We start from the raw sequence: 26404 nt of genomic DNA on the forward strand, positions 1-26404 counted from the left end.
TTGTAAAGGTCCATAATCACAGACTGGTCAAGTAACAGCTCATGGAATCAGTGGTAAAGTGGCATTTGGATCCAAAGTTTGGCTGAGAGGCAGCTCACAGGTGATAGTAGAGAGATACTCCTGTGACTGTTAGTCCATTTCCAGTGGAGCTCCACAGGACCTGGTGCCTTGAGCTCTGGCTATTTGTTGTGCTGCAAATAGCACACAATTCTGACTTAAAACTGGAGATATGATCAAGGGGGTTTATAGATGACACAAGAGTTGACTGCATGATAGCAAGGAGGAGAGCCATAAACTGCATATCAATGGACTGGTCAGACAGCCAGAGCAGTGGCAAATAGAATTCACAAATAGTTAACACACAGACGAGCAAGACAGGGAATTACACAACAAACGTTCGGACTCTGAAAAGTACTAAAAAAGATCAGAGAGACTTTGGTGTGCATTTCCACATCTCTGAAGGTAGCAGGGCGAAGGACTAAATGCACAGAATCCCTTCAGCATGGGAACAGGCCATTCAGCCCGACAAGTCCACACCAACCCGCCAAAGAGGATCCCACCCAGACTTACTCCCACTACCCTATCTCTGTAATCCTGCATTTCCCATGGCTAATCCACCCAACCTGCACATCCTTGGAACAATGGCCATGTTAAATTGCCCAATCCACGCAACCTGCACATCTCTGGACTGTGGGAGGAAACCAGAGCACCCAGAGGAAACCCGTGCAGACATGGGGAGAATTGTTACAACACCCTGATCCACTTCCCAAACCGCATCTATTTGAGCATTACTGCCTTTTGTCCCTCTTCAGAGAAATGCATCAGTTTGTGGTCATGCCCAAACAAACAATGGATCACTTAGGTATCCAAAACCTGATAACCACGATCCTTGTTTGGTAGAAATTCTCAGAAGTCGAATATTAAGTCAGAGACTGTCCCACTAACATGGGCATAAATACACAAGAAATCAGAGGAAGTATGGGTCATGCAAGCCCACAGGTCTAATAAAGAGTGGTTATTAAAACATATGAAGTACTGGTATTCTATGCCTCAACTAACTGGAGTTGGAAGGCTAAGCTGGCATTGTATAAAATGCTAGTCAGACCACAGCGGAGTACTGGGAGTGTTTCTGGTAAAAAATGGGATTGCACCGGAGATTTGCCAACATGCTGCGTGGGTGGAGGGCTTGAGTTACTAGGCAAAATCTGACTGAGTTGGTCTCACTTTCCTTGAAGCACTGAAATTGAAGAGGCAAATTAACAGAGGTGGACAAGATTGAGATGAATAGATAAAGGTGCCTTCCAACTCACCTTTTCCATTAGGGAAGGATTCAATAAATAGGCCACAGACTGAATCCAAAACAAAAGATATTTGACAAGGATTCCTCCCCACTGCCCACCTCCCCCTACCCGGCACACACACGGGTGGTGGGAACCTGGGGAAAAAAACAAAATCACTGACCAAAAAGGGTGGTCAAGTCAGAAACTCTTGTAACATTTACACAGTGTTTTGATATTTGCTTATGTTGCCATAACCTCCAGAGCTATGGGCCAAGAGTTGTAAAATGGTGGTAGTTAGGTATCTGCTGACCAGCACAGGTAAAACAGATCAAAACGACCTTCTCTTGCACTGTAAACACAATTGGTCGCGGTAAGATGTTAAACAAGACAGAGTTGTCTTCTTGAAAGGATAAATACTGCATTGCTGTGTCACCTTTTGATTCAAGCTGGCAGCTATCCTTTGCACTGACCTATCACTTCTCCCTCAATATTGCAAATTTGTTAATTTTATTCTTGTTCATGGCTCATCCATAAACAATTTGACTTCATCCCCGACATAGACACTCTCAGAATCAGACCCTTAAGCCTACCTCATCCATGCCAACTAGGTTTCCTAAATTGAAAAAGTCCCATTTATTTACATTTGGACCATATCCTGCCAACCTTTTCCCATTGATGGGTCTGCCCATACATCTTCAAAGTAGGATTATACTGTCCATACCACTTCCTGACGCGGTCTGTTTCATTAACATGCCACCCTCTGTAAGTTGCCCCTCAGGTTCCTTTTAAGCCTTCCCCTCCCACCTTAAGCCTGTGCCCTCTAGTTTTGGATTCCTTTACCCTTGGAAAAGACCTTGGGAATGCTCCGTATCTATGCTCCTCATTGGTTTATAAGCTTCTAAATGGTCACAGATCAGCCTCCGATGCCCCAGGGGAAGTCGTCCCAGCCTCTTCTTACAACTCAAACCTTCCAGTCTTGGTAAAATCCTTGCAAATCTTATTGAACTGGGAAGTGGTGCAAATAAGTTATTCCTGTGGCAGGGCAGACAATTGTATGCAGTATTCCAAATGGGGGCTTGCCAATGCCTGCACAGCTGTAACATGACATCCCGACTCCTGTACTCAATGTTCTAACCAATGAATGAAAAACATACCAAATGCCTTTTCTCCCCCCAACAAGCCAGTCTACCTCGAACATCACTTTCAAGGAAACCATGCACTCCCTCTATCTCTAGTCAGCACTGAGCAGGCCCTACAACCCACTGTGCAAGTCCTGTCCTCATTCCTCTTAACAAAATTGCAACACTGCATTTAACCAAATTGAGTTCAATCTGCTACTCCTTGACCTACCGACCCAACTGATCAAGATCTCTGTGTAATCTTTGATAACCTTCTCCATTGGCCACTACACCAATTTTGGAGGCTCCTCCGAACTTGCTAACCACACCTCGTATGTTCTCAAACAAATTATTTACAAGGAACAGTGAACCCAGCAATGACCCTTTCAGCATTCTGCTGATCACAGGCCTTCAGTCAGTGAAACAACCTTCCACCACTATCCTCTCCATCTCTTACTATCAAGCTAGTTTTGTATCTAATTGGTTAGCTCTCCCTGGATCATTACTAACCAGTCTAACGTATAACACCTTGCAGGCCTTCCTGAAGTCCACGTAGATAAAACATCTACCACTCTGCCTTCATCCACCATCTTGGTCACTTCAAAAAGCAAGTTAGTGAGATATGATTTCCCCACACTTAAAAAGGCAGTCATAAAGTCAAATAGTACAGAAACAGACCCTTCAGTCCCACTGGACTTAATCCCAGACTAAACTAGCCCCACCCACCTGCTCCTGGTGCATTTCCCTCCAAATCTTTCTTCGTTATTTTTAAGTGATTGGAAAAATGCATATCTGCATCCACCACTTCCTCAGGAAGTTCGTGCTACACAAACCACCCTCTACCAAAAAAATGCCCATCATGTCTTTAAAATCTCCCTCCTTTCACCTCAAAAAAAAGGTTCCCTCTAGTCTTGAAATCCCCCATCATGGGGGAGGGAGGAAAAAAGGACAGGAGGGGAAGACAACTATTAACTACTTTACCTATGCCCCTCATTATTTTAACTTTGTAAAGTTACCTCTCAACCCATGTCCCAGCCTCTCTTTATAAGAGACATGTGGATCCTATCACTCAGGATTCCCTCTAGCAACTTATCAGCAATGACGCCAGACTTCGTGGTCTGTAGTCACCTGGCTTTTCCTTGTAGCCTTGCTTAAAAATGACACATCATTAACCACCCTGTATTCAAGTTCCAAGCTTTTTAAACCAAAGTATCCTCAAAGCAAATTCAAGTCAACATGAAGCATGTTCCTCTAACACGGCAAGAAGTTTCTCTCTCTTCCAAGGTCATCAAGCTTTTGTGGGAATGACAGATATAAATCCATCCTATAACATGCCTGGTTACCATTCAGAATCTAGCACATCAAACCCAGGCAAACTCCCTACAGGATGTGCACCAAGTGGCAATAGCCACCAAACCCCATCCCAAGGGTAGCCTGGGTGCCAGGATGATACCAGCAGTTTGCATCTTTCTGCAAGACCTTAAAAAGGAATCTTTAGCCACGTTGTGAACAGTTAGTGACCTACCTAATGCTAGATACCAAAATCCTTTCTCTTCCCAAAAACAGAGATGGTCAAACCCACGTGCAATCCAAGTATATTGACAAGGAAAGATTCCAACTAACAAGAAAAAAATTAAGGTGAATGCAATATCTTGATTTAAAGTGTAATGAAAGCTGAAATGCACCCATGGCTTTGCTGGGCTCTAGATTACATCAGAACTGCAATATTTAATCACATTAGGACGCTTTACATACAAAATGATCCAAAGCTTCCAGTTACCTGCCACTTTAACACACCAGCCTGTTCCTTGGCCAACATGTCCATCATAGGCTTACTGCTGTGTTCCAGTGAAGCTCAGTGCAAGCTGGAAGAACAACACCTTTCTGCTTGGGGACCCTGCAGCCCTCTAGATTCAAAATAGAGTTCAGGCCCTAAAATTAATGAACTCTATGTCCTAGCCCCCTACCCCACATACTAGGCCCTGTTATCACATAGCTTGCCATTACCTACTACCTATTGTTAGTCACTAACAGTGCCCATTTGCAGCTATTCACCCTCCTAGCTAGGTCATAATCAACTCCCGTCTGTCCAACTGTTAATCACTGTCTTTGGGCTCTATCCCCACCTATTGTTCACACATAATCCCTCCTCCCACCATATCTTCTACATACAAACTGACATTATCCTAGCTACCGTGAATTCTGAGGAACAGTCACTGGACCAAAAGTGTTAACTGACTTTTCAGAAATGCTGCCAAATCTGCTGAGCTTTTCCAACAACTGTTTTTGTTTCTGACTTACTGCATCTGCAATTCTTTAATTTTTAACCACTCTTACTTAATCTCACAGATCAATGTGGGGGCTGCTTAGAATGAATCTCTACAGTTACTTTTATCATTGCCATAAGGGTAGGGAAGACAAAAGGTGCCACTTCAAAGCCTCTCATCATTAAATCCAGCCCAATTGATATGCTTTCTCAGAATCCAAAAAAACCATTGAAATGGGGTGGCATAATGGCTAGCATTGCTGCCTGACAGTGTCAGGTACACAGGTTCGACCACAGCCTTGGGCAGCTGCATGGAGTTTGCACATTCTTGTGCCTGCGTGGTTTCCTCCAGTTTCCTCCCACAGTCCAAAAGACGTGCAGGCTAGGTGGGGTTGATGTGCTAAGTTGCCGAGGGTGTGCATGCATTGATTAGACACGGGGAGTGCACGGTTACAAGGGTGGGCCTGGGGAGGTGGGTCCTGGTGGGATGCTGTTCTGTAGAGATTCTAAAATGACTTCTTTTAAATGAAGTGTCATTTGTCTATTTGAGATGAAAATTCCCACCCCTTATTGGATGGCTGGTGGATTCTAGAGCATACAAAGAAAGAACAACTCCAGGTTTACAGACAGACTTCAAAACGTACCACAAGTGAAGTTGATGGGACAGTCTAAGCCGGTGCAGACGTGGAATTAAAGTCAAAAAGAAGACTTACCAGTGAAGATCTCTGGGTATCTGCTGGTAGAGAGTGAAGGCCTTTTGCTAGGTCCCAGAAGTGGAGTTCCAGAGGGTTCAGATTGTTGTAGAGTATCCACGGAGCCTGCCTTCCTGATAGCTCGTTCCCAACGTGGTTTCACCTCCTCGGTCCAGTCAGCGGAGCGGCTGAGGGAGCCTGTGCCCCTGGGGAGTCTCTGCCGCCGGCGCTGGCCGGCGCTCCGCTTCACGTCAACGGCTCGGGGCTTCCTCTGGATCAGGGGGCTCTGAGAAGGCGAGGCCGACGGCGAGTGACTCGGGGAGCTCAGCTGCCTGGTGGTGGTCCTCACGAAGATGGCATTGACCGGCGGGTAGGGCCTGACCGCGGTCAGCGCCGAGCCCGGGCAGGGTTTGTGCCGCCGGGGGGAGTCGGAGCTCGGGGCCGGGTGGCGGCTGTCGGGGAGGACTTGCGCATCGGGCGGCAGCACCTTGTCCGCACCGCCGACCCCGTCCTCCCGCAGGTCGGTCTCATCATCACCGGCTTCGCTGCCAGCCAAGGATGAAATGGACTCCTCTGTGCGGCAGGCTGGAGGATGCTCTGGGCCATTAGTGAATGAGGGAGGGGAGGAGGGTACCTCGGAGGCAGTTTCTATGGAAACCTTCCTCTGCCTCTCCGCGTCTCCCTCGCGGCTGGGGACAGGGGAGGAGCTGCATCCCCAGGCGGCATCCTCTCCTCTACGGCCCAGACTAGCACCAGCCTCTGATTGTTTTGCCCCCACGGGTTTGCCGCCGGCCGGAAAGGAGGCGAGCTGCAGCCCGATGGCGTGCTGAATGTCCGACAGCAGGTCCTCGTGTTCCGCCGCCGAGTGGAAGCTGTACCCGTCCGTGTCCGAACTGGAACTGACCACCCCCCGGAACACGGAGCCGGCCTGGAGGCTGTCACCGGTCAGGATGTCCGGATGCTCCGCCTCGGTGTCGGTCAGCCCCCCTTCATCGTCCGCCGAGATGCTGATGTCCAGAGTCTTTGTCACCGAGTGGACGCTATCCAGTTCCTCGCTCGGAGGGGGTCGCCTCGCCAGCCCCTCAGCATCATCGTCCCGAGAGCCGCAGGCCTCGTTTTTACCCCGCACCGCCGCTTTCCTCTTCCTGATGGAGAAGACCGAGCGGGTGGAGTCGGATTTCTTCTTCTTGCCGCCTCCGTCGCCCCCCTTGCCGTGCTTGGGGTGCGTTTTCCTGCCCTTGGTGCTCTCAGCAACATCCCGGGAGAAAGCATCCTCCGCCCATTCTTGGCCATCTCCCGCGGCCGCCGCTTTCCTCAGCTTGCCGTCTTGGTTCCCCATGTTAGCGAATGGCCAGAAGCCCTTCGCCCTCAAGCCATGCCCGGCCTCCCGCCTGCAGCCTCCAGCAGCAGCAGCTGCTCCCGGGGACGCGGAGAAAACAAACGCGAGCTCGGTGCCGGAGATTCTCCCATCTGCTGTTGCAGTCTCTTTACATAATGTGGTCCCCTCCTCTGAGGCATGCTCAGTGCAGCTCGCCCCCTTGCCTGGTCTGTGAGCAAACAGTTCGGCAGCTTTTTCCACACAAGGCAGGAAACACTTCTCGGTGATGTTGTCAGTCAGCTTCTCAATCGTGTGAATGGCTTTCATTGTGCAGTTTTAATAAGACAGGGGGAGAAAATCCATCACGGGCACACCAGAATGCAAATCTTACCCAGCTGAAGCTTTGAAACAGTGCAATTGTTCTTCTGGAAGGAAAAAAAAGGGAGGGTGGGGAGGTGGGACAGAAACATAAAAGGATTAATTACACACTGCAGAATTAATTTATAAATAGAAAAGAAAGTTAAAAATGTAATGCATCTATAGTTTCTGTTCCCATAGAAACAGCTTACAGCCCAAAAGGATATCTGATTCCCCGGGGACACCAGAGCAGACTGCTGTGACTCTCCCAGTCTGCAGAACAGAAACAAATCAAATGGATCACAAGCTTTCTTGTTATTCCAGCAAACGTGTAATCTGTTTGAAAGACTGATTGGCGCTCATCATTTTGCTTACACGAGATCTAACATTAAGTGTGTCATCCTCGTGGAGGCTGTTCGCTTCCAAACTGGTGCTGGATAAAAAAAGACTCTCCAGCAGAAATCTACTGCAAAACTACAAATCCATTCGATTTAAAGACGGTTACTCAGACAGGATACGGCGTGCGCTCCCGTTTCAAAACTATTGCTATTTTGAGGAGAAAATGCATTCTCTCCCTGGAAACTGCTCAAAACATAAAAAAGCTTCCAATTCAAAACTCAAATGACTGATGCAAGGTGGATTGCAAAGCTTAAACGGCTACAGACATAGAAGCACCTGTATGGGTTTGTGGCTAATAGCAATCAGGGCTGTGGGGGATGGGAAGAGAAGGAAATCATGAATGAGTCTTGTAAATACGCTTGCAGCCCGGCTCCAATTTGAACGGAGAGGTTAACTACGGATCAGAATACTGCTCACGGTAAAATTAAAATTTAGAATATTTGACATAAAAGTCAGTGTCCTATAATTTAAAGAATAGGAATCAGCATTCTAAAATCCTAAATATGCTGATATTCAGTCCTATAAAGCAGCATTGTACATGGTCTGAAGCAAGTTATATAAACTTTTTGAAACAGAAATTGAAAATTGGAAATTGAAATGTCTCAGCCTATATGGCGTTTCTTTGAACAAGACAGCTTTCAGATGTGAAAAGGCTTTAAAATTAACTTGAACCTCAAAGATGTAAAAACAAAAGTTGAATAGGAAAGGAGAATACTGGAAGTTATACAAAGTCAAGTCAATATTTTCACATTAGCTGAACTGCTAACCAGTGACTTTCAGGGGATACATTTCACACGTATTCCAAAAGGACACTAGCTGTTTGTGTTTCCTTTCAAAGACACCCTAGATTTTCTTCCTTATTTAATTGTTGGCAATCAAATACCTTCAAGTTTGTACTGATTTATCAGTATTAGCGGTCTCTCCTGATTTACTGTTACCATCACTGGTACAGTTGAATAGTGGGAAATCTTTTGGAAAGAGTGATATGGGATAAAATTAACGAATCCACATTTTGCCAGTGACTCTTTAGGAGCAGCTACCACAGATTTCAGAAGAAAAAAAAAAGCATTTAAAATTCCATTCACATTTGTTCTGTTGATCCATCAGAGAAGATAGAGGGAAATCGATTCAGCACAGAAACAGACCCTTCGGTCCAACTTGACCGTGCCAACCAGATACCCAAAATTAATCTCATTTGCCATTTGCCAGCATTTATGCCATGTTTCTCCAAACCCTTCCTAATCATATACCCATCCAGGTGCCTTTTAAAATGTTGTAACTGTACCAGCCTCCTCCTGCAACTGATTCCACATGTACACCTCCCTCTGAAACATTTGCCCCTCAAGTTTCTTATAAGTCTTTCCCTTCTTACTTTAAATCTATACCCTCTAGTTTTGAACTCTCCTACCCTGGGGGGAAAAGGAAGATGACCTTGGCTATTCACCCTATCTATGCCCCTCATGATTTTATTAAATCTCTCTAAGCATCATCCCTTAGCCTCTGACACATGAGGGAAAATAGCCCCAGCATATTCAGCCTCTCCCCATAGCTCAAACTCTTCAAACGCAGCAAGACCTTTGTAAATCTTTTATGAACCCTTTCAAGTTCCCAATGTCTATACCATAGAAGGGAGACCAGAACTGAACGCAGTATTTCAAAAGTGGCCTTACCGATGAGCCGTACAGCAACAGGACATCCCAACTCCTATACTCAATGCATTAGCCATTGATAGTGGTGTACATTGGACATCCAAAAAGACACAATGGCATTGGACAGACATGAGCAAAATTAAAGCTCATGGAACTAAAAAACAAAAGGGATGGTTTCAACATGGCAATGGAATTGGCTGAGTGACAAGTAACAGCACTGGATAACTGAGATAACAAGGTGTAGAGCTGGATGAACACAGCAGGCCGAAGTCCTTTCTGAAGAAGAGTCTAGGCCCAAATCATCAGCTTTCCTGCTTCTCTGATGCTGCTTGGCCTGCTGTGTTCATCCAGCTCTATGCCTTGTTACCTCAGATAACTAATGTATGTTGGACTGAAGCACTCCAGGGGTTAATGTCAGGATTCAGCACGTATAAAATAATCAGAGGGTTAGATAGGGCGGATAGGGAGAGCCTTTTTCCTAGGATGGTGATGGCGAGCACAAGGGGGCATAGCTTTAAATTGAGGGGTGAAAGATATAGGACAGATATCAGAGGTGGTTTCTTTACTCAAAGAGTAGTAAGGGAATGGAACGCTTTGTCTGCAACAGTAGTAGATTGGCCAACTTTAGGTACATTTAAGTCATCATTGGATAAGCATATGGACGTACATGGAATAGTGTAGGTTAGATGGGCTTCAGATTGGTATGACAGGTCGGCACAACATCGAGGGCCGAAGGGCCTGTACTGTGCTGTAATGTTCTATGTTCTATGTTTGTGAAGTTGTTACACATCAACCAATGCCACATGGAAAATGGTCTGCCTGTCTTTAACACAAGCCCTGGAATCACGTGTGTTGTATTTATGTTCCTTTAAGGAGGTAAATTGCCTATTTTTGACACATTTCAAAGTTATTGCAAGCTTCTGAACCTGCCATTGCCACCTGATATACCCACAAATTTAGTTCTAGTAGGAGTATTTAAAACCAAAATCAACTTTAATGCAGTTACAAATCCATACCATTCACCAATGCTCGCATTGGAGATCTAATTTCGGTTTGGATAAAGTTTCGCCAGCAGTCGAAATTCATCACAATGAAAAAAATCAGACATACAAAACGCCAACAGCAGCATAGTCGTCAAGTAACATCACTGTTACACTCCCAACTCTGGAAGATTTGTGGTAAATGTCAGCAGAACAGCTAAAGAACTTAAACTTTTTGTCAATAAAATTACCATTAATGAAATGAAGCTTGGACATAAGAGCTAGCATCAGTAAAGCAGTAGTCACCAAAGTGTTGACTGTTATAAAAACATCTCATTTGCTATGTCTTGTGGTGAAGGAGATCTGCTGCCCTTTCTCGCTTTCCAAGACCCATTCGATGGCTCTTTGAAAATGCAAGGTTACTACCATCTTTCAGAGGACTGCTAACCTGAACTCTTATTTCTCTAATTTTGAATTTTTTATTTTCTCCCCCTAAGAATTTGTACTTCAGAATCTACCTACGTACCCAAGATGGCACAACTTGTAAACTTTTCAATGTACTCACTGAGTACATATGACAATAAAGCTAATTCTAATTCTAAAAGAGGAAAATCAAAACAGGGACAGTAGATGCACAGGAACACCACCAACTGCAAATATACCTCCAAGTCTTATTTAGGGACTGGGACACTGCCAGGAGGTATATCAGGTCAGGGGTTCTGGAACAGGAGAACCAGAAACCTCCCCCCCGCCCTCCCCACTGCTCCAGCACCCAATTTCTGTCCTGGCCCCTGCACAACATTCCAAATCGGGATGGTTGCAAGTGCCATGTCAAAATCCTAGAAGTGCCTTCATTACAGCTCTTGTGGATTTTCCTACACCAAGGACTGCACAGTTTCAAGTTGATAGCTCGCCACCACCTTCAATAACTATTAGAGATGGGCAGCAAGTGTTGATCCTGTCAATCTTGATGCTGAGCTGAACTTCTAAATTCACTCACACAATTTTACTTCTATCTCGAACAGTCAACTTCACCGTCTCATTGCAAAAGGTTCTCGTCCGTGCCCTTGTTACCTTTACACTTGCTCGATCCAAAGCATTCCCAGCTGGTACCCCACAATTTGCTCGCCGCAAACCCATATAAATCCCAAACACTATTGTCTCATCATGTAAATCACAGAAAGAGAGGATGATTGCATCTGTATTCATTTGTCACAAAATAGCCCTGATTAAGAGAGACTGCACAATTGTAAAACTCTAACCTTCCCTTTAAAATCACTTCAACACCTCATCCCTTCCCAATTTTTTCCAGCCCCAAAGTCCTGAGTTAATTGATATTTCCCTAATATCCATATAATTCCATAATTAGCAATGAACTACATGGCCAGATAAGCTGTTTTGTTGATATTGATTGAGGGATAGCTACTAACCAGGACACTGGGATAGCTTCCCTGCTGTTAACACAGTCTGGTCAGGTTTAAAGACTTTTAAATGTTTATCTGCCACACATTGTTGGTTCAGAACAAAACTGGTTTCTAGTGAAACCAGAGTAGAGAAAGAAAAAAAAAGGGGAAAATGGAGTTAACCCAGACACAAGACAGAATTATAGCAGTCAAAAATTGTAAGTAACCATTAAATATCACCCTCAGGCTCAAGTTTTTTTTGAAAGAAAACCCACATGTAATAAAGCTATTCAAAATGACAACAGTGGCCTCCATGGCAATGGCTTGGAACAGTAAAATTAAAAGCATATTATCTTAAGTAGCCCTCTGCAAAAATATGGAGGATCGATTTTATTGGAAAAGTAAACATATACATGCAAGCAAAGTTTTTCCATCTGGTCTAAAGAGAATCATTGTTTCAAGGATCACTCTCTCTTCTCTCTCACCCTCACCCCTGCCTTGTGCAATGAATTTCCTGTCCTTTCTCTATAAGGCTCTCTGAATCTAGTCTTCCATATCATCAGCCTATTTTCCACAGCACCTTCCACCATCATAAAATTTACAACATTGTCCTTCCACCTCAAGTCTTCTCCCTCTTTTTGAGGGAGTCCTTTCCTTCTGAAAATACCTTGCTTTATTTTTTCTCGTAGTCTCACAATTTCCAGCTACCTTTCTAATGACTGAAACTGCAACAATTTGGATGTCTCTGTCTTAAACCCAGGCCGTTACCATGGGCCCACAACAGATCACCAATGAGAAATAACTCTCTGACTAAGCTCATGGTCAGATGATCTCATCTCCTTTTGGGGCTCAGTATGGTTTAACAATTCTTGTGAATCAGCTGGGAACATTTCATTACATTTTTAAAAAAAGTGCCATACAAATCGAACTTGTCGGTTTTGCATAGGAATAGCTAGTGGGTTGTTACATTGCAAAGGCATCAAGATAGAGAATCCAAGATAATAAAATGAGAGGCTGGATGAACACAGCAGGCCCAGCAGCATCTCAGGAGCACAAAAGCTGACGTTTCGGGCCTAGACCCTTCATCAGAGAGGGGGATGGGATGAGGGTTCTGGAATAAATAGGGAAAGAGGGGGAGGTGGACCGAAGATGGAGACAAAAGAAGATAGGTGGAGAGGAGAGTATAGGTGGGGAGGTAGGGAGGGGATAGGTCAGTCCAGGGAAGATGGACAGGTCAAGGAGGTGGGATGAGGTTAGTAGATAGGAGATGGAGGTGCGGCTTGGGGTGGGAGGAAGGGATGGGTGAGAGGAAGAACAGGTTAGGGAGGCAGAGACAGGTTGGACTGGTTTTGGGATGCAGTGGGTGGAGGAGAAGAGCTGGGCTGGTTGTGTGGTGCAGTGGGGGGAGGGGACAAACTGCGCTGGTTTTGGGATGCGGTGGGGGAAGGTGAGATTTTGAAGCTGGTGAAGTCCACATTGATACCATTGGGATGCAGGGTTCCCAAGCGGAATATGAGTTGCTGTTCCTGCAACCTTCGGGTGGCATCATTGTGGCACTGCAGGAGGCCCATGATGGACATGTCTTCTAAAGAATGGGAGGGGGAGTGGAAATGGTTTGCGACTGGGAGGTGCAGTTAGAGATAATCCTGTTCTCACTTACTTAATGTTGATCCTATTCATAATAGTAATGCCAGGAAAACTAGAATTTATAGATTGGGGAAAGGAAGTAAATGGGTCCTCAGATACGTTTTCCTCAACAAATTTCTGATCAACAGTCTCTTAAAATTATTCATCTTACATTAATTTCCCCGTCAATCCATTGTAAATATTCATCTATCTCTGAAACAGTTAGCAAATTGACTTGTCCAGTCAACCTTCCCTCAGGTTCAAAAGAGGCTTTACCTGAAAATGTGCATAGCATTCATCAAGTAAACAAATTAATCATACATGTTTAAAGTAAATATATAATGATCTGATAGTCATTGCAGGGACATGGCTGCAGGATCACAGGGATTGACTCCTGAACACAGAGGTAAAGGGCACCCAAAATGAATAGGAAGATTTTTTTAAAAAAAGATGTAAAGGTAGCAGTGTTAATAAAAGATTGCATTGGTGCCATAGTTAGAAATGATTTTGGTCCAATAGATTTGAATGTAGAGAGGAATAGCAAAGGAGATGACTAGTGAAAGGCGACCTAAAAATCTCCCCAACAGTAAGCAACATCTCAAAGAAATATAGGGTGCTTGTTCTGAAGGGATGGTAATAATTATGGGTGAATTTTAATCTACACAAGCTGAACAAGTCAGGTTAGAGAGGAGAGGAAGACTTCACCAAATACTTGAGAAAGTTTCTTACGGTCGCAAATTCTGGGACCAAGCAGCTAGGTTATATTGGACTTGGTATTGTATAATTAGATTAGATTCCCTACAGTGTGGTAACAGGTCCTTTGGCTCAACAAGTCCACACCACCCCTTGGAGCTCCCACCCAGACCCATCCCCCATAACCCACACACCCCTGAACACCGTGGGCAACTTAGCATGGCTGATCCACTAGCCTGCACATCTTTGGGCTGTGGGAGGAAAACGGAGCACCTGCAGGCAACCCACGCAGACACAGGGAGAATGTGCAAACTCCACACAGACAGTTGCCGGAGGCTGGAATCAAACCTGGGTCCCTGGCGCTGTGAGGCTGTAGTGCTAACCTGTTGAGGTTTGCTGGGACAATCCAGCAGGTTGAGACAGAAACACTGGACAGGATTCCTGACCTCAGAGTAAAAAGACACCTCTAAGCAGTGATCATAATATTCTATTCGAAATCCAGTTTGCGAGAGAACAAGTGGGTCTAAGACTCTAAACTAAACTTTAAACTTTAAAATGAAAGGAAAAAGAGAAACTATGTTACTGAAAGCTATTGTGGTTAATCAAAGTTTAAACAAATAAAAAACTCAGAAGGCATAAAAATTTCAGGGAAAAAAAACTGTCCAATAAGTAGCAGGTCTAGATGATTGCTTGGAATATATAAAAAATAATTGGCAGCGTGCAACTGAAAGCTGAATCAAGACAAAGAAATTAGACTGCAAGGGGAATCTAAACAGAAATGTAAAAGCTAGTAGGGAGTGTTCCTAAAGGTAAGTGTATACAAAACAAAAGCAGTAAAAGGGATGAAGGGTCTAGGCCCGAAACGTCAGCTTTTGTGCTCCTGAGATGCTGCTTGGCCTGCTGTGTTCATCCAGCCTCACATTTTATTATCAGTAAAAGGGAATGTTGCTTCTCCAGAAAATGAATGTAGATAAGGAAATGGCAAATGATTTTTTAAAAATTTCACAGTGAGGCCAAACATTTTAGTATTAGCTGTAAATCAGGAGTTAGAAGGCATAGTGTAACTTGATGAAATTATAATCAAAATCAGGGAAAGTGGTACGAAGCAAAGTGATGGAGCAAAAACATGATAAGCCTCCAAGCCCATACGGACTTCATCCGAGTCAGTTTAAAAAAAAACAAGACGGACTGAAAATGTATAGGTGCATAAATGCTAAAATTATCTAAAATACCGTAGATTTAGGAAAAACAACCCATCTCACAGGAAAATAGCAAATTTTATCTATTTTGTTCAAGAAGGGATGGAAGGAGAAAACAGGAAACTCTGGGCCAATTAGCTTGATTTCTGTTATGGCCAAGGTGTCAGAATTAATTAATTAAAAACGACGCTACGTTTGGACATTTTGAAAATGTTGAGGTAGTGAGGAAGTATTAGCATAGTTTTAAGCAAGGAAGATAATGCTTAAACTAATGGATTTCTTTTCATCCAACAGGTGGATAAAGCAGAACCTATACATGCACTGTACTCGGATTTCCAAAAGGGGATTGAGTCAGAGCTTGGGGTGTAGGGGAATGACATTTTAGTATGAATACAAAGTCATGAAGAATTGAATAAAGAAAAGAGGATGTTATTCTTCAGTTAGGAGGGAGTTGTTGAGACCACATCCTGAATACCATGTGCTGCTTTGGTCTCCTTATTTAAGGAAAGGATGTTTGTAAAAGGGGTGTTGAAGGCAGTTCAATGGTTTACTAAATTGATACCGGAGAAAAACATGGTTTCTCTTCCAGGAGAAGTTGGGAGAGACTGGACTGGTTTCCATTGAAGTGTGGAAGTGCAACTTGATAGCAGAGCAAAAAGACCCTGAATGACTTGACACAGAGAACATGGAGAAGTTATTTCCTGTTTTTACTGAAGTCTACAGCACATTTCTTGGCCAACATCAGTCTCAGGCTTGGAGCAGTGCTCCAGCAAAGCTCAGCACAAGCTGGAAGGACACTTTTCCACTTGGGAACTCTGCATCTTTCTGGATTTCATATGGAGTCAAATATCTTAGGGCTTGAAGCACCTTCTCCAATGTCCTTACTCCAGCTCCAACACACTAGGCCTCATTGTATGGCCTGCTATTACACACAGTCCATTGTTAGCCCCAATAGTCCCCATTAAAAATCATACAATCCCTACACTGTGCAAGCAGGCCATTCAGCCCATCAAGTCCATGCCAACCCTCCAAACAGCAGCCAACTCAGATCCACCCTCTGATCTATCCCTGTAACTCTGGATTTCCCATGGCTGACCCACCTCACCTGCACACCACTGGATACTATGGACTGGGGCAATGTCTGTGTGGAGGATAGAACCGAACCTGGGCCTCTAGGGCTGCAAAGCAGTGCTAACTGTTGGGAGTCACCACAGCACCATGCAGCTATTCACTGTCCCATGGGTGACCATTATCCATCTAACTGTCTTTCTCTCTACGGGGTCTATCTTCACCTTCGGCAACCCTATCTTCTGCACAAGAGGAAAAAAAAAACCACACACACAGAAAATAGTTTTTCCCAGCTATTATTAGTTCTGAGGAAGGGCCAGTAGACCCAAAAAATGAACTGTTTTCTCTCCACAGATACTGCCAGACCTGCTGAGTTTTCCAGCAATTTCTGTTTTTGTTTCTACATGGGCCACTGTTTTTCAAATTAGATGTTATCATTTTAAGATGGATTTGAAGGGATTTCTTTCTCCTCAAAGTATTTGCAACAGACTGCTTCAGAAGGCACTGGAATTTTTTTTAAGACAAAAATTGCTCACGGATAATGGAAGTCACTTGCTAGACCAGCATTTATTGCTCACTCCAATACTGTTAATCACATTGCTATGGCTCTGGAATCATATGTTGGTCAATCAGATAAGTATGGAAGTTTCCTCCCCTTAAAAAAACACGAAGAATGAACCAAATGCTTCTTTCCGAAGGGGGAAAATAAAAATCAAAAATCACAGGTTACATGGTCACTAGACTTAATTGCAGATTTTCTTTTTAAAATTGAATTCAAACTCCACTATCTGCCCTAGCAGAATTTGAACCCAAGTCTCTGAATTAGCTGTAGGACCAAATTACTGCAGATACTGGAATCTGCGCTGAAAACAGAAAATGCTGGAGATTGCAGCAGGTCAGGCAGCAAACATGGAGAGAAAGCAAGATTTCTCCCTATGGATGCTGCCTGACCTGCTGTGATCGAGCAATTTCTGTTTTTGGTCTCTGAACTAAATTGTTTTGAGATAGAGATAGAGATAGAGATAAATACCACTGAACTAAGCTATCACCTCCCTATTTAAATATTTCCAAGGCAGAGGTAAAAATATTATTGGGGTAGTTGGGAGACTGGAAGTCAAAACACAACTATCATGAGATTATTAAATAGTTCAGCAGGCTCGACAAGCTGAATGGCTTATTTCTGCTCTCATTTTGTATGCTCGTATTCCCTTTCTCACAAAAGATGACTGCTGCTTTCTCAAAGTTGTGCTGGTTTGGTTTAAGAATCTTAAATGCATCAGTAAAATCCTTGTGATCAGAGATAATGGGAACTGCAGATGCTGGAGAATCCAAGATAATAAAGTGTGAAGCTGGATGAACACAGCAGGCCCAGCAGCATCTCAGGAGCACAAAAGCTGACGTTTTGGGCCTAGACTCTTCATCGGATTACCTCTCTGATGAAGGTTCTAGGCCCGAAACATCAGCTTTTGTGCTCCTGAGATGCTGTTTGGCCTGCTGTGTTCATCCAGCTTCACACTTTGTTGTCAGTAAAATCCTTCTTCTGTTTACACCAAATGGCAATAAAACCCTTTTATTCACACAACCAACTCTACTTTTGCGCCACAGTTGCCATTCTATTTGTTAGCAGTCAGGATTTCACAAAAGATGACAGCTTATCCACTGAGAAAACTGTATTGTCATAGATAATTTCAGTAGCATGGAAGTCACATCTGTTTGTGGAATATTTATTTACACTGAATCAGATTCGCAAATGGATGTTTAAAAGATTGCCAAACAAGTATGATACAAAACATTTGATTTCATCTTGATGCAATAGTGGCAAGCCAAGAAGTGAAACCTGCATTAAGTTAACATTATTTAAGAGATATAAATACAAACCTAACTCTTTTCAAAATTACCTATAAAGCCCAAGTCTTCTTGAAGCACCTACCTTGACAAGAATATATTTCAGATTTGAGAGAAATAAAATTACTTGCAGAACACAGACAACATTGGTCATTAGAATCTGGTGTCTTAAGAAATCTCAGCTATTTTCCCTATGGTGGCTGGATGAATATGCCTTAGTGTGAAATTCCTCATCTGAAATCTAAAGATTGATGTTACAGACCAGCATAGAATTCTGCACGTTCAGTGGTAAGGATGCCAACTGTCCAGGACTGGCCTGGAGCCTTGAGGAATTGCAGATTTGATTTCTTGCAACACGACTGATACCAACAATTCTTAAACAAAGTATTTGAGGAATTTAAAGGAAATGCCTCATTTTTCACCATTGAACATTTTGCCTTTCAGTTCTGAAAATATTTCAGACCTGGAAAGGTCAGTTGAACCTGTAGGCAAATGGATAGGAGATGAAACCTCTAGGCAAAAATGTCTTTTAAAAAAAAATGACAATGCATTGGAGAATATTGAATAAATGTCTTGGCATCAATGTCAAGAAAATTGTTTATACCATGAAATAAAACCCCAGAAGTGAGAAATCAAAGGAGGAACAACAATTTAAAAAGACTTTCTCAGTGTGATGGCGGTGATAGAATGGTGGAGAACAAAGATCAGAATGGGAAAGGAAATACAAATCTGAGAAACAGCATGTTAAGTACAAGTTCCTCAAAACAAAAAATCCTTCATGAAATCATTTTTTTTCTTGATCAACAGTATCTTGATTTTTTAAAAATAACCATGAACCGTTGAAGGAAGATCAGCAAAAGCAAACAGCATACTTGAACACATTGTTAACAAATTCAGAAAACCTGCAGCGTTGTGCATTCTAACATATACACAATATTTAAGCTTTTTCATGTTTAAAGACCACATGACTAAAGTGAAGAGAAAATTTCTACAATTAGTGCTTCTGCTAAAACCTTTGTTCAGCATCATGCACCTACACCTCTGGCAAAAATGACAATAACCTACTTTATTTTAAATAAAACCAAGGTAATGTCACCAGTATCAAGATCATAATTTTGTTATTAGGAGTACATTAACCTCTAGAAGTGTTGTTTTGAACCAAATCTCTCCCAATCTTAAAGCTTTAAAACAAAGGAGTTTGATTGCTAAATGAAGACAAATTAATTTATGAAACAAACTAGAACACTAACAAAAAGCAGAACCTTGTGCAAAAATGGTTGGAGTTCTTAGTTAGTTGGTTAATGCACTTCAAAGTGTGCCACTCATCCTTGCAAACCAGAAGGTGACAGATACTGAGCCTGATCTGTGCAATGCTAATTAATAATCAGTCAACAGTCTGCATACATTTAGGAACAGAGAAAAAAACCTCACCATCAGAAAATGTAAACTTGAAAGTGTGCAGCTGGTGTACAGTCACAATGCTGACTGAATGTGTAACATGCTAATAAGTTTAACAATAGACAACACATGTGGAATACAAGCTTGATGTGGTAGTATTAACCCTGTTTACCTGCATCCAGAACCACAAAAAATTGTCCTTGATATAAAGAACCTGGAAAAATCATGAGAAGAACGAAGTCTGTTTAATCAATAATGCTTCAGAAACTCAGTCAATCATTTGCAGTCAGATGTTACAGTTACTCAACCAAGAGGAAGTCTCAAACCAGTATTTATACTTCATTTGTTTTTGAGAGAATGACATAGTAAAAGCAAAACAAGACTTTTGGATGTGTACTTAAATTAGAAAACCCTACAGTGAAAAATGCAGTGTCACCAACCGAGATGAAAATCAACTTCCGCTGAAGAGGTTTATGATATACTAATCCTGCCTTTATTAAAGAAACATTTGATTTCCAGACACTAATTCCTGGTGCTCTGAATACGTTCGGGTAATTGGAGCTTTGAGAGACTCAAATTCCGTGAATGTTACATCTGAATGTATTTGATAGGTACACCAAATTGTCCAAAAACAGAGCCAAATGTTTAGCTTGGTTATTGGAGTCAGTTGAACTACATTGTCATAGCAGAACATGATCCTACTTCCAGCTGATTTGTAGACACTATTTGCACCTTCCAGCAGGAGAGGCTGGTTAACAGATCTAGGGAAATATTCCTGAAAGCACTTTTGCCCATTCGAACTGAGACCTATTGATGCCACTCCAATGACTAAGATCAACTAAGTGGCAGTAGCCTACTAATCTCTAGCACACATTAATACATTCCCTCTCTTACCAGAGAAGATTTGCTGTAATACTGTGCAATTTTTCAACCTACACGATAACCTGTCAAAGCCCAAACTACATCAGGTTCAATTTTCATTCTATTGAATATTTCTTGAGTTAAAAACAACAAATGCAATACTAATTTAAAAAAAATTTAAGTCTCAACCTTGAGATACAAGCAATACACAGTTCTTCTAAATTACCAAGTCACAAAGAAGAAATTGCTCAGGGTTTGTTTTTGTCTTAAACCGTACAAGTGAAATGAATTCAAGATCGAGACAGCATGCGATTCTTTAAAATACATGTCAAAGAAAAAAAAGTGAGCTACTACTTTGGTTTCAGAAATTAATTTTGAATGTTTAGCAAGAGGCCCATTTTCAAGTGTTTTGGAAAAGGAGTTCAGTGTCTGACTACGCACACACCCCAACAGCATAATTAGGAGTTGGAGTAGTTTTGATTTGAAGATAGGCAATAATGAAATTTCCAGTCTGTTCTGTACATTATTTCCAAGTCTGTAGCATGCAGATAATGAGATCCATCAGGATAATGGGGGTTGGGGCAGGGGAAAAAGTACAAAAGAATCTGAGAGGAGCACAATGTCCTCTGTGTGGTGTTAATGATATTAACTACAAAACAAATAATGGAAGTATCAAAGCAGACAGACAAGTTTAAGATATAGTAACAATCTAGGATGCCTTTGTTTCCTCTACTGTTGCTTTGAAATACCAGACTGGAAATATTAAAAGGTTGAGGAATATTCAAGACATTAAATAGGATGGTCATTATCTATTATGCAATAATTGCCACTTAAGGTCATGGTTCTGAAGGGCTAATGTTCATGTTTCATCAGTAGAATAGCTGGAAGCAAGGAATTCCAGCCTAGCTTTTAAAGATAGCAGATATATCCGTACCAGCTCTCTGAAGTCTTAGTAAATTATGCCTGACCAAAACATATTATGTCTTATTATTGTGCAACAAGCCTGGTTATCCAAAAGTAATGCCTCTCTGTAAATACAGTGGACTTTCTTCAACCATAGATCACTTCGATCTGTGTCAAGCCTAAGGGAGATTAGTTCGCTGGTAATAGGAAACTACTTCAAATAACCCTGAAGGGCCAATTCTAAGGAATGGTCACTGGGCCTAAAAACATTAACTCTGCTTTCTCTCCATAAGTGCTGCCAGACCTGCTTAAAAAATGTTCCACCAAAACCTACCCTTCTGCTGATAGAAGTGGCAAATACCAAGATAATAAAATGTGAGGCTGGATGAACACAGCAGGCCAAGCAGCATCTCAGGAGCACAAAAGCTGACGTTTCGGGCCTAGACCCTTCATCAGAGAGCTTTTTTTTTAGATGGGAGTGCGGCTTGGGGTGGGAGGAAGGGATGGGTGAGAGGAAGAACCGGTTAGGGAGGCAGAGACAAATACCACAAGTTAGTTTGTGGTGTTTGATTAGCTCAGTTGGCAGGACTGCCGATACCAACAGTGCGGGATCAATTCTCCCACTGGCTGAGGTCACCAGGTCTCATGGTGACTCTGTTTAAACTCTCAGCCAGTTGTATTTCATGAGAGAGCAGCTCTCTTAATTGATGTTTCTCTGCAAATTAGAAAATAACCCTCTAACTTGCTAAGCTATACCAAATGTTAACTTAAAAAAAAACATTTGATTCAAATCAGAGTGTCAGAGAGGATCTGTCCAATATCATTCACTAAAATGGTGACAGAGTGTCACTTAGAAATTTTGAGATTGGCTGATCTGAAGTCTGTTTGTTCATCAGTGATGAGCGTAGCATTCCAGAAAGGTTCAAGTGGTAATAAAGAAGCTGACAGATAAAATGAGTTAAAAGAAAACTGGTAAAACCCTATGGGAATGAGGTTGGAACTAGTGTTCTAGTTGCTGCTCCTCAAAAGGATCAGAGAGTCAATGGGCACAGAGGGAGCCAACTCAGTGAATACCAACAGAAGGTAATACCAGTCCTTTAATACCACACAAGTGCTAATTGAAAAGCTAAAGTCTCTTCCTCACAAAACAAGAGGGTTGGACAAGGAAAGGGCTCGAAACAGAAAATCTACAAAGGTAATAGCAAGGAGTTAAAATTGTTCTAAACAAACAAAAACAAAACTGTGGTTCATTTAGCCCTCCAAGCCCATGTTCATGGCTACAAGGAGCAGGCTGTTGAACTGGACAGCTTCTCTTTCCTCATCTATAATCCTTTAGCCTGAAGTACTACATCCAGCTCCTTAAAACTCACACAATGCTTTGGCCTGGACTACTTTCTGTGGTAGCAAATTCCATAGGCTCTCTATTGCAAGAGAAGAAATATCTTCTCATCTCAGGCCCAAGTGGTTTACCAGGTAATGTTAGACTATGACTCCTGCTTCTGAACTCTCCCCATCCCCCACCATTGTAAACATTCTTTCTGCATTTACCCTGTTCAAATAGAAATCTATAAAAATTATGGAGATTCCTCCTACATTCCTCTGAACATTAGAAAAAGTTATCCTAATTTATTTCAACCTTTCCCCATACATCAATCCCACCATCCCAGGAATTAACCTGTAACCTTTTGTAGAACATTGTAGCTCAGTACTTTCTATTTTAATTGGAAAAAAAAAGAAGAATAGATTATAGGATTCTGCAGCATGTCAAACTTTGCTGCCAACTACACAATCCTGAAAAAGTTATCAATGAACTTATTTAACAAGAACTGAGAACCTTGTTATTTCTGAACTGATTGGGATAATTGGGTTAGAAATAATGGGAACTGCAGATGCTGGAGAATCCAAGATAACAAAGTGTGAAGCTGGATGAACACAGCAGGCCAAGCAGCATCTTTTGTGCTCCTGAGATGCTGCTTGGCCTGCTGTGTTCATCCAGCTCCACACTTTGTTATCTGGGGTAATTGGGTTGAAGTGTTTGATTAAATTAGGACAAAACAGTTCTGTGAAAACCAAATCAATTCAGTTCTTAAAAGTTGGACACCATTCACACATCATAAAAGGATTCTTCGTGCATCAATCACTTTTAAAAGCGATGCTTATCCCGGCAAGTTCAGAAATGAGTTGAGATTAAACCAACCTGTCAGAAGCAAAATTGAGGTTTTTGTCTTGCCTAGAACAGGTAACAACTGTAACTTTCAATTCTCAGATGTCCCATCTAATATTTGTTTCTTAAAAGCAACAGAGAGAACAAAAGAAATCATTATTATGCTGAGTACAAATTGACTCTTCCCCCAGATTGAACAGTTATTGCACTTCAGGAAATAGATGATTGGCAGTAAAATGCTTTGAGAAAAGAGCCCTTGTTACATTAGCCCTGTTGCATTGGTCTTAGGCCCAAACATAGTCAGCTGCTTCAACGACCTTCCTCCAAAAGGGCAGAAGTAGTTACATTCGCCGATTATTTCATAATGTTCAACATCTTCGCAACTCCTCAGACACTGAAGTAGTCCATGTCCTAATGTAGTAATACTTGGGCAATATCCATGCTTGGGCTGACAAGTGGCACATAACATCCATTCCACACAAAGACCAAGTAATGACCATACCCAGAGAAATATCTAATTGCTGCCTCTTAACATGTAATGTTGTTACCATCACCAAATTTAATGCTAACATCCTGGTGATTATTTTTGACTAGAAATTCAACTGGGCTAGCCATTCATGGTCTCTATAGCACAGAGCAGATCAGAGGCTAGGAATACGGCAATGAGTAACTCAGCTGTTGACCATCATCTAAAAGGCATAAAGTCATGAATGTGATGGAATACTCTCCAGTTGACCAGATGAGTGCTACTCCAGAAACCTTCATGAAGCTGGATGCTATCCAGATCAAAAACAGCCCAAATGATGGGCACCATGTCCACCAACATCCAACCCCTCCACCACCAGCACACAGCAGCAGTGTGTACCATCTACAAGTTGTGCCGCAGGAGGAAAAAAAAAATCACCATGGCTCTTTGGACAGCTCTTTCGAAATCCACAACCATTATGCGTGGGAATTCCAGACCCGAAGTTCTAAGCTGCTCACCATCCTGAATTGGTAAATTTATATTTAAAATAAAAACACAATATTGTTCCTTCATTATTACTAGGTTAAAATCCGGAAATTCCCTCTCTAGTGGCATTGCGGGATACAGAGAACATTTACTGCAATGGTCCAAGGTAGCTCACCACTACTTCTCAGACGGAAATCAGGAACAGGAGAGATAGGCCAGCATTTAAGTGAATTTTAAAAAGCATGGGAGGAGGCCATTCTGACATATGAACAAAATGACAAAATAAGAATGAGGAGGTAATTTCATTGCGGGCAGTGAAATTGGAAGAGGTGGCAAATTCCATGACATTATTTATTTCTCATAAAGGAAGTCTTCCTTGCAGATCTCGACAACTAAACACCTCTCCCCACCGCCCCAGTATCTCTTGCTAGAAAAATACAAGCAACTTCAGCTGTGACCTTTCGTTCACTTCATTGGAAGTTCGAGCTTGCACACTTTCAAATCCTGTTTGTCCCACGGAGAACATCACCAGGTTAGCTTGGCAGAGCTTGTCACTAAAATCCTCCATCTCTGCACCCTCAAGTCCATTCTTTAGAATAGGTGTGATGACAAAAGGAGAGTGCAAGAGAGTGAAAAAAGTGTAGCACTTGTAATAGAGAAAAACAAATAAAATTTGTTGAAAGCACAGGTGAATGTATCTGACACCAATTCACTCACAATGAGAAAATTAAAGCTATTAGAGACCAATCCTCTGGTGAGCATGCCAGATTTAAAATGAGGACAGGTCATAGGCATTTTAAGCTGTTACTTAGGCTCCATTAAGACTGTATTTTCAATTATTCTTGAGATACAGTTATTAAAAAGTGAATGTGTTGTTAAAGGTTAAAGTTGTTAATATCTCGAGTTGAGAGACAGCAATCCTATCTCAACAACTGAAAAAAAAATACATCAACTTTATATTAGTCTTGAATAGCTTTTTCCAAAAAGAAAAAAAAACATATGTGGGCATCGCTGGCTGGACTAGCATCTACTGCACATCCATAGTTGCTCTTGACAAGGTGGTGGGGAGTCGCTGCCTTGGACTTGCAGTATGAGGGGACGTAGGGACGAAAGCAAGTAGAAGTGATACCAATCAAGTAGGTTGCTTTGTCCCTGGATGGTGTTCAGCTTGAGTGTTGATGTGCACCAATCCAGGCAAAAAATGGGGAGTATTCCTTCATATCCTGATCTTTTCCACCCCTGTCTCCTTATAGATGGCAGACAGGCTTGGAGAGTCAGGAGGCAAGTTACTCGCTGCAGGATTATTAGTGCCTGACATGATTTTGTAGAGCCGGTCATTATATGACTAGTCCAGTTCAGTTTCCACTCAATGGTAATCCCCAGGATGTTGATCATGGTGGATTCACTGCTGGTGATGTAATTAAATGCCAAAAGGGCCAAAGTTAGATTCTGCCTTGCTGGAGGTGGCCATTGCTGTGCACTTGTGTGGTGCAAATGGGGCTTGTCACTTTCTTTTTATTCACTCATTGGATGTGGACATCACTGGCTGAGCCAGCATTACATTTCTTGAGGGCAACCGAGGACAAGCACTTTGTCCCACGGCTTGTTAAGCCTACCTGGATGTTGTCCAGATCCTGCAACAATTGGACATGGATTGCTTCAGTGTCAGAGGAGACATGAATGGTTCTGTACATTATGCAGCTGGTGAATGCGTCCTGAAACCCCACCCGTAGGGTCTTAGGCTGATTTGTCTGGTTGTATATAGATAGAGTAGACAGGCAGAGACTTTTTCCTAGGGTGGAGGTAGCTATTACGAGGGGAAACATAGTTTTAAAAACGTGAATGGAGGTAGTTATAGGGGAGACATCTGAGGTAGGTTCTTTACTCAGAGAGTGGCCAGGGCCTGGAATGCATTGCCAGAGAGGGGAGTAGAGTTGTATTCATTAGGTGCATTTATAACAGCTGTTAGGTAGGCATATGGATGATAGTATAAGGTCAGGGTGGTGGTTAGATAGACCTTAGGATTAGGGTAAAAGTTCAGCACAACATCGTTAGCTGAAGGGCCCGTACTATGCTGTATTATATCTGGACAATTTTTTCCACACATTGTTGGACAGATGTGGTTGTATCTGTAGCCTACTGGAACCACATGGCTAGAGATACAACATCACTTTTTTTGACTTCAAATGGAACCCCCTATCTACCCCTAAGAAAGAGAAAATCATATTAATTT

At 42.4% G+C, this 26404-nt stretch overlaps 1 protein-coding gene across 5 annotated transcripts in view; it reads right to left on the reverse strand.

The window, feature by feature from the left end:
- Window positions 1-26404, reverse strand: part of fmn2b (formin 2b) — a 479083-nt gene that overhangs the window by 436951 nt on the left and 15728 nt on the right. For 4 of the 5 annotated variants that reach the window (XM_059648647.1, XM_048536693.2, XM_059648646.1 and 1 more), the window contains exon 2: window positions 5378-7099. In XM_059648647.1, coding sequence (XP_059504630.1) covers window positions 5378-7001 — 1624 coding nt within the window. In that variant the 5' untranslated portion in view covers window positions 7002-7099. Of the gene's footprint in view, window positions 1-5377; window positions 7100-7243; window positions 7291-26404 lie in introns of those variants that run through there. The other variant, XM_059648645.1, reaches the window with a different exon arrangement.

This window comes from Stegostoma tigrinum, chromosome 9, assembly GCF_030684315.1.
Source record: "Stegostoma tigrinum isolate sSteTig4 chromosome 9, sSteTig4.hap1, whole genome shotgun sequence".
Lineage (NCBI taxonomy): Eukaryota > Metazoa > Chordata > Chondrichthyes > Orectolobiformes > Stegostomatidae > Stegostoma > Stegostoma tigrinum.